This window comes from Mycotypha africana (assembly GCF_025528875.1).
Source record: "Mycotypha africana strain NRRL 2978 chromosome Unknown BDF20scaffold_1, whole genome shotgun sequence".
Classification (NCBI taxonomy): domain Eukaryota; kingdom Fungi; phylum Mucoromycota; class Mucoromycetes; order Mucorales; family Mycotyphaceae; genus Mycotypha; species Mycotypha africana.
Window position 1 is genome coordinate 296,333 of NW_026515725.1, and position 16,181 is coordinate 312,513.

At 37.8% G+C, this 16,181-nt stretch overlaps 8 protein-coding genes across 8 annotated transcripts; 6 read left to right on the forward strand and 2 right to left on the reverse strand.

Moving 5' to 3' along the window:
* Window positions 1-155: 155 nt before the first annotated feature.
* On the forward strand, window positions 156-681 carry BDF20DRAFT_908719 (uncharacterized protein; the record flags this gene model as incomplete). The annotated part of the gene is made up of 4 exons (XM_053083512.1): window positions 156-245; window positions 334-408; window positions 486-528; window positions 605-681. 4 exons carry the CDS (start codon window positions 156-158, stop codon window positions 679-681), a joined length of 285 nt encoding a protein of 94 aa, XP_052940140.1.
* Window positions 682-718: 37 nt separating this feature from the next.
* Window positions 719-1,987, forward strand: BDF20DRAFT_7104 (uncharacterized protein). The gene is made up of 4 exons (XM_053076093.1): window positions 719-1,236; window positions 1,302-1,347; window positions 1,468-1,771; window positions 1,863-1,987. Exons 1-4 carry the CDS (start codon window positions 924-926, stop codon window positions 1,896-1,898), a joined length of 699 nt encoding a protein of 232 aa, XP_052940141.1. The 5' UTR covers window positions 719-923; the 3' UTR covers window positions 1,899-1,987.
* A 654-nt stretch (window positions 1,988-2,641) lies between these two features.
* Window positions 2,642-3,814, forward strand: BDF20DRAFT_830973 (uncharacterized protein; the record flags this gene model as incomplete). The annotated part of the gene is made up of 3 exons (XM_053078401.1): window positions 2,642-2,773; window positions 2,953-2,997; window positions 3,389-3,814. 3 exons carry the CDS (start codon window positions 2,642-2,644, stop codon window positions 3,812-3,814), a joined length of 603 nt encoding a protein of 200 aa, XP_052940142.1.
* Window positions 3,815-5,820: 2,006 nt separating this feature from the next.
* BDF20DRAFT_810947 (uncharacterized protein) lies at window positions 5,821-6,674 on the forward strand (the record flags this gene model as incomplete). The annotated part of the gene is made up of 2 exons (XM_053076641.1): window positions 5,821-6,070; window positions 6,130-6,674. 2 exons carry the CDS (start codon window positions 5,821-5,823, stop codon window positions 6,672-6,674), a joined length of 795 nt encoding a protein of 264 aa, XP_052940143.1.
* A 361-nt stretch (window positions 6,675-7,035) lies between these two features.
* Window positions 7,036-8,046, reverse strand: BDF20DRAFT_811104 (thiolase-like protein; the record flags this gene model as incomplete). Its single annotated transcript, XM_053076654.1, has 3 exons — window positions 7,036-7,212; window positions 7,295-7,912; window positions 8,008-8,046. 3 exons carry the CDS (start codon window positions 8,044-8,046, stop codon window positions 7,036-7,038), a joined length of 834 nt encoding a protein of 277 aa, XP_052940144.1.
* Window positions 8,047-8,293: 247 nt separating this feature from the next.
* BDF20DRAFT_811318 (ALG6, ALG8 glycosyltransferase family-domain-containing protein) lies at window positions 8,294-10,962 on the reverse strand (the record flags this gene model as incomplete). The annotated part of the gene is made up of 8 exons (XM_053076677.1): window positions 8,294-8,449; window positions 8,529-8,758; window positions 9,203-9,245; window positions 9,308-9,656; window positions 9,732-10,130; window positions 10,239-10,478; window positions 10,550-10,712; window positions 10,806-10,962. The coding sequence occupies 8 exons, from the start codon at window positions 10,960-10,962 to the stop codon at window positions 8,294-8,296; spliced, it is 1,737 nt and encodes a 578-aa protein (XP_052940145.1).
* A 314-nt stretch (window positions 10,963-11,276) lies between these two features.
* Window positions 11,277-12,530, forward strand: BDF20DRAFT_949382 (uncharacterized protein). Its single transcript, XM_053084865.1, has 3 exons — window positions 11,277-11,296; window positions 11,473-11,542; window positions 11,631-12,530. The coding sequence occupies exons 1-3, from the start codon at window positions 11,294-11,296 to the stop codon at window positions 12,434-12,436; spliced, it is 879 nt and encodes a 292-aa protein (XP_052940146.1). The 5' UTR covers window positions 11,277-11,293; the 3' UTR covers window positions 12,437-12,530.
* A 2,239-nt stretch (window positions 12,531-14,769) lies between these two features.
* On the forward strand, window positions 14,770-15,401 carry BDF20DRAFT_794655 (nucleoside-diphosphate kinase; the record flags this gene model as incomplete). The annotated part of the gene is made up of 3 exons (XM_053076251.1): window positions 14,770-14,963; window positions 15,108-15,215; window positions 15,305-15,401. Coding segments are annotated over 3 exons (399 nt in total), but the record flags the coding sequence as incomplete, so codon positions are not given.
* Window positions 15,402-16,181: the final 780 nt, after the last annotated feature.

The following is a 16,181-nucleotide window of genomic DNA, read 5'->3' on the forward strand; positions in this document are numbered from 1 at the left end:
AAAAAGGATCAATAAATATTGTTTTATGTAACACACAACCTGGATTTGAAAAAACCGGCTGCTGGTTTGCCCTTTTTTTTTCCCCCCCATTTCACAAAACCAGGGCCGATTTGATTTCTTTTTTGACAGCATAAAAAAACTATTTATTTGTTATAATGAGTACAGCAGCAGCAGCAGCAAAAAGTGGAAAAAACCTATACCAGCTCCTGTCTTCTTTGCCCAACGCAGGTGTTGGCGCACGCGTTGTAAAGAAATCAATTCAAAAAAAAAGTTTTCCTGTGCGGGCGCACACCTACTCATGGACGCCAATGACTTGATTTTATACACATGTAGGCACCCAACAAGTTTTTCAACAACCATTCTCTTAAAAACAGTTATTACGAAGTGACTAAAGTGAATTTAAAGCAGGTACCAATTCTCATTCTCTGTTGTGCACGTGAGAAAAGAACAAAACAGCGCTGACACATGGCATCTCTCATGAGCAGGAAGGCAACCATGGACGTGCATGGGGAGTTCAAGTGATGAAAGGTAAAAGACGAAAAAAAAAAAAGAGGGATTGTCTGCTATGACGTCTGACGGCTAAAATGTCCCCCATTCATTGTAGGCCATACTATGTATGATGGAAAACCAGTGGAAATTAGAGGCGGACTAAAACTGAAATGGAAACCATACGATGCATAAATTTATGCCTCTCACGGATGAACAATGCACATGTATATAAAATAGAAAGTGAATCTGTGTGAAAAAAAGAAATAAAGTTGCTCTTTTTTTTTTTGTGACGTTTACAAACAGGGAAAAGATTGGGTGCATTCACGCTTTATCTTTTTACATTTCTAACATTGCTTATATCAAAGGCATGTGGGTCGTTGTTTGATCCTGTTTCACTATCCTTTTTTCCCTTTTTTTTTTAATTTTTTAAAAAAATGCACTTTCCAAAGTTCTTGATCCAATGCCCAACATCAGCAGCTCCGACAGTCGTATGGCTTTACCCTACGACACGGCCCGTCTCACTGATACGTAAAGTATCCGTACGATCGTTCCAAACGCATCATCGACTCAACCCTTTATTCAATGAACAAAAGCAAAAGGACAGTACGCAAGATACAAACATCAAGCCCAGTCGTGCGAATGAAATATTGGAAGCCGTTCTTTACGGATCGAAAAAGGTCAAAGAAATCGAACAGCAAACACATTCAAAGATGCTTGCGAGAGGAAAATATGTTCATGAGTTACAAAGTAAAATAACTGAGAACAAATACTTTACAAAACAGAAGACTCACTATCTTTTTTCTTTCTACTAGTCCATCGTGTAAAGCCTGATAAAGTGGATGAGTACATTGAATTAGTGTAAGAAAAGATCAGACTATCTATCCGCACCCCACCCCACCCCCTATAGATGAACGTAAAAGATAACAGGAACAGAAATACTGTATACTCACTTCTCTCTCTCTCTCTCTCTCTCTGTAGATCCAAACATCTCCCGAAAATAGCCAATGATCCTCTGAATGAGGTCAATTTATGTGGCAGTTGGTCTGTCGATATCGGCGAACAAGACACTTTTATTCATATTTGGGAATACAAAGGTTATCCTGGCCGTAGAAGAACGCATGAAAACCTGCAGACACAAAAAGATCATCGACACTATTCAAAAAAGCTCAAAGACCTCGTAAGATCAAGAGAAAATCACATTATGCTCGAATTCAGTTTCTGGCAAACTTCACCACCCAAAGTGACCAATGGTATTTTTGAGCTACGTAAATACAATTTAAAGGTAAAATGACAAAGAGACAATGAAACGGATCTCAAATGAAGAACAATCCCCGCTGATTCGTTCTTTTGCTTTGGTTTAAATCATGATGCAGCCAGGGAGACTGCTGGAATGGGAAATGAATTGGTAAGAATCATGCAGTACTAGCATTGATGCGAAAACGAAAAGAGTAATAGTATTCCGTAACCATGATGCATCTATATGATGTATATCCTTTAGGCGAAAGGGGCTCAAATGTAGAAGCAAGTTTTGCGAGCCTGTGGGTGCATGGTTCACTCAATTGGGCGAACTGAATACAGTGTATCATATGTGGACTTATCCGTGAGTTTCAACTTATATATTCTTTTCCCCTATCAGAACTTTTTCATCTTATATTCTCTTTCTCACAACACTTCCTATGACGATTTGTCGTGGGGATTCAGTGATTTGCAAAAGCGTAAAATAACGCGAGAGCAAGCTTGGGAAACGCCAGGATGGGCAGATACTGTTTACAGGACAGGTAAAGGGAGAGAAACAATGAGTTGGCTCGCAAACCATAGGCATCCACTGCATGCTAATCTATTTTAAATCCCAATTGAACAGTTCGATTAGTAGATCATATGGAGGCACTGATATTGAAACCTTTAAAATATAGTCCCCTGCGATAAGAATATGGAAAATCAATATAGTTTACCTATCCCATCCTTATGAAAGAGGGAATCCATCTTTTAAGCAATAAAAAAGTAGTATGCGAAAGAGTTGCTTATAGTCATTCTCAACGGCATTGTAAAAGCGCACATGTGAGTCTTGCATGCAGATAGAATAATACTTGTTGCCCTGTCTTTGCAATACTACTGTCAATTACTGTGAGACGTAATTTAACTTTGCCATTCGATGAACACCATCCTCAGTGTTTTAGCTAATGCCGCCTCATCGGTGTCATCTACATCTTCTGCTGCTACCATGTCCCATCACAAACTGCAAGCAGATAGCTTCCATGATCGTTCTCCTTACTTACAAATAAAAGTAAACAGGATCCATCCTGTCAAGTGCACAGTGACTACAAACAATTTTATTACACTCTCATGTCAAGTTTTCTCTTCTCAGGTACTGGATGAACTCTTCATCTATTCTCACATAAAGAGTTATTCGCTCCGTTTGACTAAAGCACACTTTTACTCAACACCACATTTCATGATACATAGAATCACAATTCTAAAATTGTCCACTATAAGCAACACTTTCTATCCGTAAGTCGACTTTTTGCAAACGCTATATTTAGTTATTTTTGGCCGCTCAACTGAATGAAAGAAAAACATTCCCATTTCAAACACTTTAAACAAAAGAGAACAAAATTCAGATAAAGACAGTTTGTTATTTAGTCAAAGCATGAAAAGACAAATGAAGGGTAGTAAAAAATAGGTTTTTATTATCTTTCAAAATAAAAAAAAAATTATAAAAATGGGTATGACATATTGGCTCATTCCTATACCATAAGTATAGAAACTTAACAGGCGGCACCTCTAATATAATGAATATTCGCTATTCTAATTATTATATTCACATGTGACAGCGGAGTCGCTTTAGTAGCTAATCATTACTCATCATACTACTGTTTTATATGTCCCGTTTATACACAAGATCTTATTGTCTTCGTATTGGCTTGCTCGCTCATATAATGAATTTATGTTGCCGTGCCTAATGTTTATTGGTCGGTCACAATGTATGACTAAACTGTCTACCTTCTTATATGTTGATTTCAGCACAGAACCATCAGTTACGAAGCCGTTGAAATCTAGTAATTTGATTAAATCAACCAAGTCATACAGTATCTATAGTGATACGACCAGAGAATCGTTTATCGACCGTATGCTTGAGCAACCGCAAGAGCGTGGCTTAGTGGCTAAAGTTGCAAGAGAACTCAACGTGAAATACCGTACTGCACTGAATTGGTGGCACATTTATGAAGAAATGGAAGGGGTGCCGTATAAAAATAGTGAAAAAACAGTGTTCCAAAAAGCTCATTTACAACTGCATGATAACGAGTACATTAACCAAGCTACTTGACAACGACCCTCAGATATTTGCGGACGATATAATAAATAGCTTAACTGAACAATTCGAAGGCTTCACCATTTCAAAATCGCAAATGAACAACCATTTACGTAATACTATGCTTATCACTGTAAAAAAGCCATATTTTGAACCTGAAGTTAGAAACTCAGTAGAGAATCTCCAAACACGATTCGAATGGTTTATGAAATGGAAAGATTCTGATCTGGATTTTACAAAAAATTGTATTTTTATAGATGAAGCCGGTTTCCATATTAACATGAGACTTAATTGGGCCAGATCGAAAAGTGGAAAAAAGGCCATCGTAAAGCAACCACAAACCAGAACACTAACACATACAATCATTGGTGCCATTCACTCCTCTAGCATTATTCACGTTGCTATCAGAAAACCACCACCAAAAAAAGAAATTGAGGCTGCTAAAAAAAAAGAAAGGGAAAAAAAGAGCACAAACTGAAATTAGTGGGGAGAATACAGAGGTTAACGACGATTCTGCTGATAATAATTCAGTAAAAAAAGGTACAACAACTGCTCACTTCGTTAAGTTCATGAACGAAGTTCTTGCTGTACTGGATGCCGAAGAAGCTTTCAAAGGAAGTTATATAGTTCTAGATAATGCTTCTATTCATAAGTCTAAGCCGATGATAAGAAGTAAGGGTTACAGAGTAATGTATCTGCCTTCCTACTCGCCTGAATTGAACCCTATTGAACAGTTTTGGGCAATAGTTAAAGGGAAGATGAAGCGTGACAGACTAATGAATGAAGAAAATCTGTCCAGTAAAATTACTGATGCTTGTAATGATATACTCATCAGTGACCTTAATGGTTTCTGTAATCATTCTAAGCGTCAAATTGTTAATTGTTATAATAAGACACCTGTCTAATATACAGTCGTTCCAACGTCAAAGGGCAGGTTTTTTTTTTTTGATATTTGGGAAAGGTTGTGAACCGTGTTCAGTAAAAAAATGAACCGTGTTCAGTAAAAAAATGAACCGTGTTCAGTAAAAAAATGAACTGGGTAAAATGCGTGTTCAGTAAAAATGAACCGCGTTCAGTAAAGAACCTGCTTCAACTAGCTTCAGAACTAAACAATTGTGTCGTATTTGAGGGTAGATGATATACAAATATTAAAGACATAATTCACTTTATGAAGGATAAAGATGAATTATATAATATTGCAAACCAGAAATGATTAGAAACTACATAAACTCTAATATATGAGTACCGTGAATTAAGTGTTGTGTTTAGTTGACAGCATCATATGAGATGTGGAGACCTCGTATACAAATTATACAAGATCCTCACACCTCATTACTGCTGAAATAATATAAAGTAGAGTAGGAAACGAAGATAGAATAAGTGATGATTCTTACACGAGTTTAGCTACCTCGTATAAGACTGAACAGGTTATCATTTAGGATATATAGTAGAATTAGCATATGGACATGCAGGATATATTGATTCAACGCCAACGTATAATAGGTTATAAGTACTATTCTCTGCCTTTGGCATTAAGAATGATTACACGATAATAGGCTGTGATCATCCTTTACAGCGACTGTTCACTCAACTCAAACACCACGCCCGAATACCATTTTCCTGATTAATACTATTCTCCTGCAAGCAGTGCTACATAATGGTTAGCACAAAAAATAGGTTAGTTGCATGATCACTAGATCAAGTCAGGATATGTTTACAAGTCCACCCGCTCCGAGTAGATGCGTAGGCTCCTCAAGGGAGAATTCTATTATTTTACGGTTCAGAAGACGTACGTCTTCTTTGAGTAGAATAACTCAGCTGTCAGTTTCTAGGTTCCGCAATATGAAGAAGATATTTAAATTTTTGCAGTAGATATTTTTCTTCTCTTTGAACTTAACTTGATTCAAAATAAAGACCTACTAGTTTGATCTCGTTAACTTTTTACTGTTTTACTTAAGTGATATTCAACTCTACAAGTCGTCAAATACCACAAATTGATCTGCTCTTTACTCCAACACCAGATGAACATAACTCGTGATCAAGCCATCTGTAGGTTTTTTTGTGAAGATTACAGCAAAGAAAATGCAGCAAGATTGTCGAAAAAGATCGAAGAGTTTGGCTCTTTTGATGTGTGTTATGAAAACGATCCTAAGCGACCTGTTATGGTGCATTTGAGTGTGATTAGGAACGATCCCACTACCTTTAAACGTTATTTAACTGAAGAATCAGCTGTGGACCTTGAGGAAGCAGTAGAAGCAAAATCTGAACTTGGTAAGCACTGAAAGATTATATGTTATTCCTCGTATTTTGACACTAAAATTTTAAATTAGTATCGGAACGACAAGTAATCACATTTCTGAATGAAGTTTATAAACCTACCGATCCTCGAAATGAAGCTGTCTATTGCCTTCAAGAAGTTGACACCAAAGAAATATATGAGTCAGTTATTTCGAAAACTGAATGCATGAACAAGAAGTCAGAAGTAGCGTTTGCAACTTGGTGTTCGAAAAGAAAAGTTAGCTTTATGGGTGAGCCATTTACTAGGAAGAGGAGTACAGGATCGAATAAGCGCTATAGGAGACTTTATGTGATGAAGAATGAATTTAGAGGTAATATACTATTTGAGTTTCTTAGAAATACCATTATTTATTCTCTACTGTTAGAGGGTGTTGTGAAATCCATCACTACTGTAATGAGTGAATTACTTTTCATTAGAGAGGTTTCATTCGATAAACATATAAATATGGCCTGCTTCTCAATTCCTAATATCTTTAGTGATTTTTATCTGTTTTTCCTGCATATTATACTTTTCTCTTGTTTTAATAAAAGTAGTCTAGATTATCTTGTTGTAATTTCCGTTCAGAGTTGTAAGTAACACCAACCTCCAGTCGGATCATCGCCTCCTGCCTCTTTACACACATATCGTCAAAAAGCAATCAGTTCTTTTCATGTATCTCAATAAATGATCTTGAATATTTAACAATCACTTTGGAATTCTTCTAATGCAAACAGCTCCAATATTGTCTCTCCTACTTCTCTATTTGTAATAGGTGCTTAATGTATCAAATTTATGTACAGCACATATATGGATTGATAAAGCCGACAAAAAGAAGGTATGCCAACTTTTGGTCCTTTTATTTCCTACACCGAAAATATACACGGTATGATGAAAGCTGATGAATATGCATATATCGAATATAAATAAATAGTCGGTGTATCGTTTTCTCTTGACCTCGCTAAACCTTAGCAAAACATAAAGTGGCATTGGTGCCGCCAAATCCAAAGCTATTGGTAATTGCCGCTTTGACTTTTCGCTCTTGAGCTACGAGAGGGACATAATTTAAATTAAATTCTTCTGATCCTGCTTCATTAAATCCTGGGTTTTCCAAATTGATCGTTGGAGGAATGATATTCTGCATTTGACAGTGAAAGTTTTGTTATTAAACTACTTTGCAATTTGTACTCAATGGAAGGATTTTAAAAGTAAAAACTTACCTTGTTAACAGCAAGAATGGTAAAGATGGCCTCCACAGCTCCTGCCGCACCCAACAAATGACCTGTTGCCCCCTTTGTTGACGAAACACAAATCTTATCCCAATATCCGTCAAATACAGTTTTGATGGCCCTGTTCTCTGCTCGGTCGCCAGCCGGTGTACTTGTAGCGTGCGCATTGACATAATCAATATCGCCTGGGGTTAAGCCTGCCTTCCTCAACGCCCGCTGCATAGATAACACGGCGCCAGCTCCATTCTCTGGTGGTGAGGTCATGTGATGAGCATCTCCTGAGACTCCATAACCCTTCACCTCGGCATAAATGGTAGCTCCTCTTTTTTTTGCATGCTCATACTCTTCCAACACTACAATACCAGCTCCCTCTCCCATAACGAATCCATTACGGTGTCTGTCGAACGGTCGTGACGCTTGGGAAGGATCTTCATTACGGTCAGAAAGGGACTTGGCTCTGGCAAAGCCAGCGATGGAGAGAGGATGGATAGAAGCTTCAGTGCCGCCAGCGATCATTACATCCGCATCACCAAACTGAATAAAACGCGCAGCATCACCAATAGCATGCGCGCCTGTCGTGCAAGCAGTGGAAACCGCATGGTTTGGACCCTATTGACATTTGAAAACCCATTTTTATCTACTCATCAGTTGTTGCCCCCTTCATAAGAACAAATTAATGTAATAGCCTTGCCAACGAGCCCAACCTGATATCCATATTTCATCGTGATATGTCCAGCAGCCATATTACTGAGTATTCTCGGCACAAACATGGGCGATACTTTTCTATAACCCTACAGTCATCAAAAGTTTCTGCCTCGTTAAATCACGCTCTGCCTATTCCAATTCTGTTTTCTCATCTTTTTTATCTCAACCCACATACTCCTTTTGAAAACACGGTCGATGTGTCAACTATGTCTTCCAAACTACCCATGCCTGATCCTACGCAAACACCCTACAAGTGGGTAGGAAGAAAAAAGTTAACTCTCTTTTTCACTTGTATTTTTCCTCTACGTTATTCTTTTCTTGCCGAATACTTGCAGTTCTTTCTTTTTCCTCAAGTGTCTTTGGTGTCCATTCAGCATCATCTATTGCCTGTTTTGCCGCTGCTATAGCATATTGAGTAAATTTAGCCATGATCCTGTCATCCTTGTAAAGAGAAAGAATCATTCATCACACATTCAATAAGCGAACCGTTCTTTCAAATTATATCACAATGAGCATTTACCCCTCTGTCTAACCATTCACTTGCTGTAAACTTTCCTTCTTCAAAGACGCCTTTCGGCACCTCAGCTGCGATCGTGACAGGTAAGTTTTTGAACCCTTCTCGATCGGCAAGGGAAACAATGCCACAGTGACTTTTTATTAAATTGTTCCAAACTGTCTTTACACCGACACCAAGAGGTGTAACGAGACCCAGACCTGTAACAACTACTCTTCTTTGAGCCATAAGGGTATCTGTATATTATGCTAATATGGATGGTTGAAAAGGAAAAGAGTTTAAAATTCAATTTGCTGGAAAGGAAAAAAGAGGGGGCCCACAAATTTTATGCCGCTTCTCTAGGGTTCCTTTTTTACCTTTTTTTTTTTTCAATAAGCGCCCTAGGTAGCCATGGAAAAGTGATTTCGATAATTGTACGTTATGTACCATGGGCCCAGGATGGCACCCCGAAAGAGTTTTTAAGCTGTTTGCTCTTTATTTACTAAATGCTCATAATGATTTCGATATCTGATGATTTTTGTTGCTTTTAGACCTTGTTGCAGCAAATGAGGATGAAAAAAAAGACGTTACAGTGAATTGACGATATAGGTAATAGGCGAATAATAACGTAAATAAACCGCAGCTTATCAATACATTGAGTACAGTAAAAAGATCAGGTAAATGGGCTGGCGGTTCAATACAGAATTCTGCAATATGCCATAGAATGAATACAATGTGGACACCCTATGAAAAAATTGAAGAGTTAAACAATTGTATAAAGCCTACACATCTCTATCATAACTCACCACCGTGCCAATCCTAGATGTGAATGTTACATTGGGTCCATATTCACCTACTAGCCAATTCCACATGATGGTTGTAACAAAGTATGGGATGACCAAATTTTCACGTTTCAATAAAGGAAACATACTAAACATAGCAACGTTAAGGAACATGGTTGAGGCAACTGGCTCTTCTAAAATGAGTAAAGTCACTGGTAACAAAGGTAGAAGGATGGATTTTTCATGTACTTGGAAAGAGAACAAAAAGAAAGCTAAGGAAGAGTTCACCATGGCGTATAAAAATCTTCTTTTGGAAGGTGCTCGTCCGAGATGGACACCAATGGGTATAACAAATGCGAGTGTAGTTAGAAGACTAATGTTGCGAAGAGGTAGAGATATCACGTCAATTCTAATTTTTAATCAAAGAAAAACCCACTTGTATACCTACCTTATTTTGACAGTGGCATCTAGTGTTAATATACGTCGTAATTTGATGATAACATTTATTGAACACCAAAAGTTTGCCACTTTATCCTCATAAAGTCCTCGGGCCACAGGAAAAATACGAGCAATGACCTGCTTGATCTCTTCCAATGATGTCAACCAAGGCGCAAATAGGAGACCAAATGTAATGACGACTGTGATGCCCAGTTTGATAAACAATAAAAGTCCTCTTTTCTCAGTAAAGCACCTGCCTAACAAAAATGCGAATACTGCTGGCGCGTAATATAGTGCCATTTGCTTGAACCCCAGTGATAGGCAAAAGCAAACAGATCCCAAAATAAAATGGTGTGTCAGAAAGCAATTGATAGCCCATAGTGTAAGGCCCAACATTACACTATTATATCTATTGTGATTCATAAATGCCAAGTGGGCGGGGGGGGGTTGGTTGGTATGTCAACTTATCGAGATTCCGTACATTCATTTTCGGTCTCAAAAAGAAAAATAGGCTTACTGGAAGTGCGCATGGTCAATCATCATCAAAGCTGGTTGCAATAATATTAAAACAGCTGCCATGTGCTTCTTCAGATAGCTATCAGATCCATATACAATTTGACAAAACACCAGTACAGCAGGTATATAAATCAAAGCTTCGGATACAAACACAGTAGATCTCATGAACAGTTTACTCTCCTCCGTCTCAATTCCCCGCGATGTATCCAAAGCAAACCAATTAGCATTGATTTTCGATCCTCTACATGTAAAATTTGATTGATAATTAGGACGGTATGTTTCACTACGATATATAATAGCGTCAAAGCTTACATTAAACCACATATCCAGCTGTGATAGGCCGTTAAAGGAGGGTAATCCAAACCCCACCACTGCAGGTCATATTTATACCATTTTGAGAACGGTAAGTGTATTGTAATCTCCATCCAATGACGCTGTGCCTCATAATCGCCAAATATAGGTGGCGTATTATATCCTTTCAATAATGACGAAAAAATTTATGTTGCTTTAATTGACAAGACTTCAAACCCGTTTCGTCTTTGATGTTATCCTTGTCATCTTAGTTTACCAGAATATGGGTTCAACGCTACCAACCAACGAACAAGAGATGCGAACAATATAGCGATGACGGGTGCCGTCCAAAGCGTTTGATTTTGAACAAGTCGTTGAAGAGATTTCAAAACTGGACTATGAATGAACAAAGACGGTGTATGGTCTTTCGGCATAGTTCTATTTCTGTTCTTAGTGTAAGACACTTGTCAGTAGTAAATGGGTGGTCCTTTTTTTTTTTTCTTTTGTCACTGAAAAGAGAAAGGTTTAAGGGACGAGGTACACACACACGTTCATGCTGCTTAACTGCTGCTTCAATTTCACAATTTGAAACTACGCTCCAAATTTAGAGTTTCAAGAGCTCTCGGGCCGATCAGAAAATAAAACCCAATAAAGGATAATTTTCCTGGCGCGGGGAAGAATGACAGTGGAGGGCAACTGAAGCAAAAGAGAATTGCAGATGAGCAGCAGATACGATCGTTCCTTTAACCACAACAGCCAGTAGCAATGGTAAGGATAGCCACAACCAACATACTTCAAGCTATCCATCTACATTCATATGACAATCAACACTTCAGTATTGTGAAATAGATGATTTGTTGATGCATTGAATGGATGGATGGATATATTAAGCTCAAATTTGTAGTGGTCACTAATTAACCATTCCATTAAAATGTAAATTGTAGCCTTTCGTCAAGCAGCAAAAGAACAAGGCTTACTTCAAGCGTTACCAAGTCAAGTACCGCAGAAGAAGAGGTATTGTGTCAGACTGTCATAAATTTGCTACCATTGCTTGTCGATTTAACAATTTTTGAACCGCATTGTTTTTATGCATTTTAATTAGAGGGTAAGACCGACTACTATGCTCGTAAGAGACTTGTCGTTCAAGCCAAGAACAAGTACAACTCTCCCAAGTACAGAATGGTCGTTCGTTTCACCAACAAGGACATCATTTGTCAAATCGTTTATGCTAAGCTCCAAGGTGATTTCGTCCTTGCCGCTGCTTATGCTCACGAACTTCCCCGTTACGGTATCAAGGGTGGTTTGACCAATTGGGCTGCCGCTTATGCTACTGGTCTCCTTCTTGCTCGTCGTACCTTGGCCAAGCTCGGTCTTGCTGACAAGTACGAAGGTTTCGCTGAACCTGATGGTACCGTTCAAATGATCGAAGCCGCTGAAGGTGCTCCCCGTCCCTTCAAGGCTTTCCTCGATGTCGGTCTTGCTCGTACCTCCACTGGTGCTCGTGTCTTCGGTGCCATGAAGGGTGCTTCCGATGGTGGTATCTACATTCCCCACAGCGGCAACCGTTTCCCTGGTTTCGATATCGAAACCAAGACAAACGACGATGAACTCCTCCGTAACTACATCTACGGTATTCACGTTGCTGAATACATGGAATACCTCGAAGAAGAAGATGAAGAACGTTACAAGAAGCAATTCGCTACCTTCATCAAGGAAGGTATCACTTCTGACATGATCGAAGATATGTATGCTGAAGCTCATGCTGCTATCCGTGAAAACCCTGCTCCTCAACTCACTGAAAAGAAGGGTAAGCCTGCCAAGCCCAACAAGAAGGGTCTCCGTCTTAACAAGAAGCAACGTCTTAACAGAATTAAGGAATCCAAGGCTAAGTTCGAAGCTGCTCAATAATTTGCTGTTTTTAGTAAAAGGAAAACAAACAACGTTTGTATCGTTATGTTTAATTAATAAATCGTGATATCCGATTTTTTGTTGTGGATTAAAATGTTTTAAAGAAGGGCTAATTGAAGTAAGGAAGTTGTTCGGATAAAAAACGCTATGGGGTTTCATCAAAAATTCTAGGCTACAAAAGATAGTGAAATTAAAGGATTAAGCATTTGCTAGAATCATCAATCGTGAAATGGAAACCACCCAACTACTTATCTTGTGAGCTTACACGATATGATTTTTTTAGTGCAACTATTAATTAATGAGTACAAGGACGTCTTGTTGTATTGTTGTTCTGTAATATGACATGTTCCATCCAGTTCGTGAAGTTTAGACATGAGTGCATTGTATGCTTCTTATAATCGAACGTGCGATAATTGTTCATATCATGTCCTCTTCCGTTTGAATACCTACCACTTATTCATAAATCCTTTGGGCTATTACCGTGGAAAACATATTGCAATTCCCAAAGATCTTTGTATATCTTGGGAATAATATCCATTTGACTTCCATTTTTTCTGTTTGAATATGGAGTTTTCTTCTACAAGTCAAGTAAAATTATCATCGAACTGGGTGTGATCTGTCGCACAGTACTCCGATTGCATTGGAACCTCCTCTACAATGATACCGAAAAGTCACTTTAAGCCATCAAAGCTTACATCAATCAGCGGATGTTCGTGAAGTGCTGGAGATATGCTCTACTTTGGCAACCAAGTGCTAAACAACATCAATATTCTCCAAATATTACCCACACAGCTCATTATATGGTTAAAAGATCTATCCAGTTATTCAAAATATAAATGGTAACAAATATGTGTTTACACGTTTGCAAAATAAGCCTAACATTGAGTAGGTCGATTTGAAAGGAGTCTTGGACAAGATAAATTGTTGAGTAGTCATTATAATATCGGTTAAGAGAGTCTAAAAGGCAAGTTTCCAAACATTCAAGCAGCTGTAATAATTCTTGATGCCGCTCACTACAAACTTATAATTGAACGACTGTATTCTGCCAATATCACTGTAATGATAAAAAATTGTTATTTTCTTTACTTTATTTATTTTGAATATGACCTGTTTTATGCTTTCCTTCTAATAAACTCAATATGCTATCCTCAATTAAATCATTTGGAATACACTATGCCTTTCGTGTGAAATTGTGTCTTTTCTTAATGAGGTAGGACTCATTATAGAACATACGTTGCTCGGGAAGTTTGGAACAGCGTGGTAATTCAGCGATTACAACATCATATCTCGTATGATTACTGATACCATCTCAACATTTCCTACCATGGATTCAAGTATAACAGAGCTAAGTAATGTCAATAATGGAAAGGCTGTTGGTATTCAAAAAAGAAATGTTGCTTGGAAATGCTGCCGTTACTATAATCAAAAGGACTACAGCTGGATATTAAATGCAATCCATTAGTGAGAACACCGGAAACTATGGATCAATTTCCCAAAGTATTTCATATTAAATGATCAATACCCGTTCCATTCCTCCAATACTGTCGACCTTCACTATCTTTAAAGATTTATATACTATTATACATCCTCCTTATTCACACAAACCCAATCTTTTCGAAACGTTTTGGAAAGTTTTCAAAAACAAAGTCAGAAGCGGTGAATCGTCAGATGCAGAAACACTTTCTATGGATATACTCCCTGAATGTTTGAATAAAGAACCTTTGGACTCGTTTCAATATTTAATCACATTATTCTCTTGAAGTAGGCAATTTATTCTTAAATTTTCGTCCAAACTAGTTCCATTATTTTGAAAAATTTGACCTCACACAAACGTGGGCGGCGTTTTCAAACATCTACTAAATTAAAGTGTGGAAGCACAATAACATATCTTTTCTCTTTTGCTCTTGATTTGTTTGATACACTTCTTCTTTCAAATAGTCACTACTTTCTACTAAACATTCATAACTGGTTCCAGCAATTGTCATGACGACCGATTCGGTAAGTAGCCAAAATAAATTCAACAGAAGGGATGCTAGACCCAATAATTTTAATTCTTCTAAACTCAAATTATGAAGCTTGTCGAAGCCTGTCCATCAACAGATATACGAGGTAATATAAATAGAGGAAATACAATTTGCAATATATAAAGACAGGATAGGTGATCTTACCAATATGATAATCAAATGGTCAAACAACAGACACTACTACCGCAAAAGTAGAGAAGGTAGTAAAATTTCCCCCTTACATGTATCAAGAAGAAAATTCAATCTTAATCAACTCATTATGTTTCCATTTTGAACTATGCAATTTTATAATCTTCGTAGTATATTTCGCGAACGCTAGTTTTAATCAAACCAGATGCTATTCAAAACGGCCATAAAGATGAAATCATCAAAATTATTGAAGAAAATGGATTCAAAATCATTCAGGAACGTGAAATACATCTTTCAAAAAAGAAAGCCCGATCATTTTACAAAGAGCATGCTGGAAAAAACTTTTACAAAAAGTTAATAGATTGGATGAACAGGTATATATATTTGTCCAAAGTCAATGCCTATATTCCATACAATAATGTTATGACGACCCCTCCCCTCCTTTATTCTCATTAATTGCATTATTTGTGTCTCTTCTTCTTGTTGAAAAACCCCTTACACGTTTGCATTTCTTATAGTGTACCCATATACGCTATGGTTTTAGAGAAAGATAATGCTATTCAGGATTGGAAAGAGCTTATTGGCCCAACCGACGCTAAGAAAGCACGAGAGACCAAGCCTCATAGGTAAAGTTAGAGGAAGAGAACTTCCTTTTTTTGATAAATTTCTTAACGTTCGCTATACTGACCCACATCTATATTTTGACACACTTCAGTATCCGTGCTTTGTTTGGCACAGATGGATTGCAAAATGCTGTACATGGGAGTGATAGTGAAGAAAGTGTTAAACGGGAGATCGAAATACTATTCGGTAGTATCGAAGCACCAGACAATTCAAACATCAATTTAGAGCAACAAGTACAAGCAACCGAAGTGCACAGCATAGAACCAACAGACAAAGAGAAGCTTAGTTCTGACATGCAGGTTAATGGTGAATGCAAAGCTGATTTTCAGAACGGAAAATGCAATGAAAGTGCTGTGATTGACACTGTACGTGAAACTGCAGATAATACACATGCGAATGCTGACACAATAAATGAGCAAGAGAAAGAAGCTCCTATTAGCAAAAAGAATACCTTAGAATTCAACAACGGAACAGCAACAATTGAAAAAAACAGCAATTGTGATGTGGAAGTTAGCCCCAGACAAGACAAAAACGCTTTACAACAACAAAATCTGGACGTGTCTGTCAAGACATCAGATGAAGAAGCTCAGTCTGTTCCTGAAAAGGTTGAAACTGTTGGAACAATTAAAGCAAGTGAGCCTAAAGATGATACACTTGCAGAAGAAGTTGTTCCCGAGCAACCCGTCGCTTTGAGCGAGGATCCAAAAAAAGAAGTTGTTGAAGAAGCAAACGGTACTGATGTCGGGCAAAAACCGGATGCCACCAATTCTTTTGAGAAGCTGAGCGCTGAATCGAAACAGATTGACGAATTGAACAAAAATAGCACAACTTCGGGAGAAAATGTAACTAAGACTAATGACGTGGAACAAAATGCAGAAGACAAAGATTTACATGCAGCACTAAATTCACCAGTAAAAGAATTGGGCAATAAACAACCTGCTGTTCAAACTCAAGCCGCTGACAATAAT

Excerpts from the sequence above, each read along its gene's own strand:
- BDF20DRAFT_949382 (XM_053084865.1), top strand. Across the intron at positions 11,543-11,630 it reads CAAGTACCGCAGAAGAAGAG|AGGGTAAGACCGACTACTAT; the intron begins GTATTGTGTCAG and ends CATTTTAATTAG.
- BDF20DRAFT_7104 (XM_053076093.1), top strand. The coding sequence starts at position 924 with ATGCACTTTCCAAAGTTCTTGATCCAATGCCCAACATCAGCAGCTCCG. Across the intron at positions 1,348-1,467 it reads GATGAGTACATTGAATTAGT|ATCCAAACATCTCCCGAAAA; the intron begins GTAAGAAAAGAT and ends CTCTCTCTGTAG. Across the intron at positions 1,772-1,862 it reads TACGTAAATACAATTTAAAG|CCAGGGAGACTGCTGGAATG; the intron begins GTAAAATGACAA and ends ATCATGATGCAG.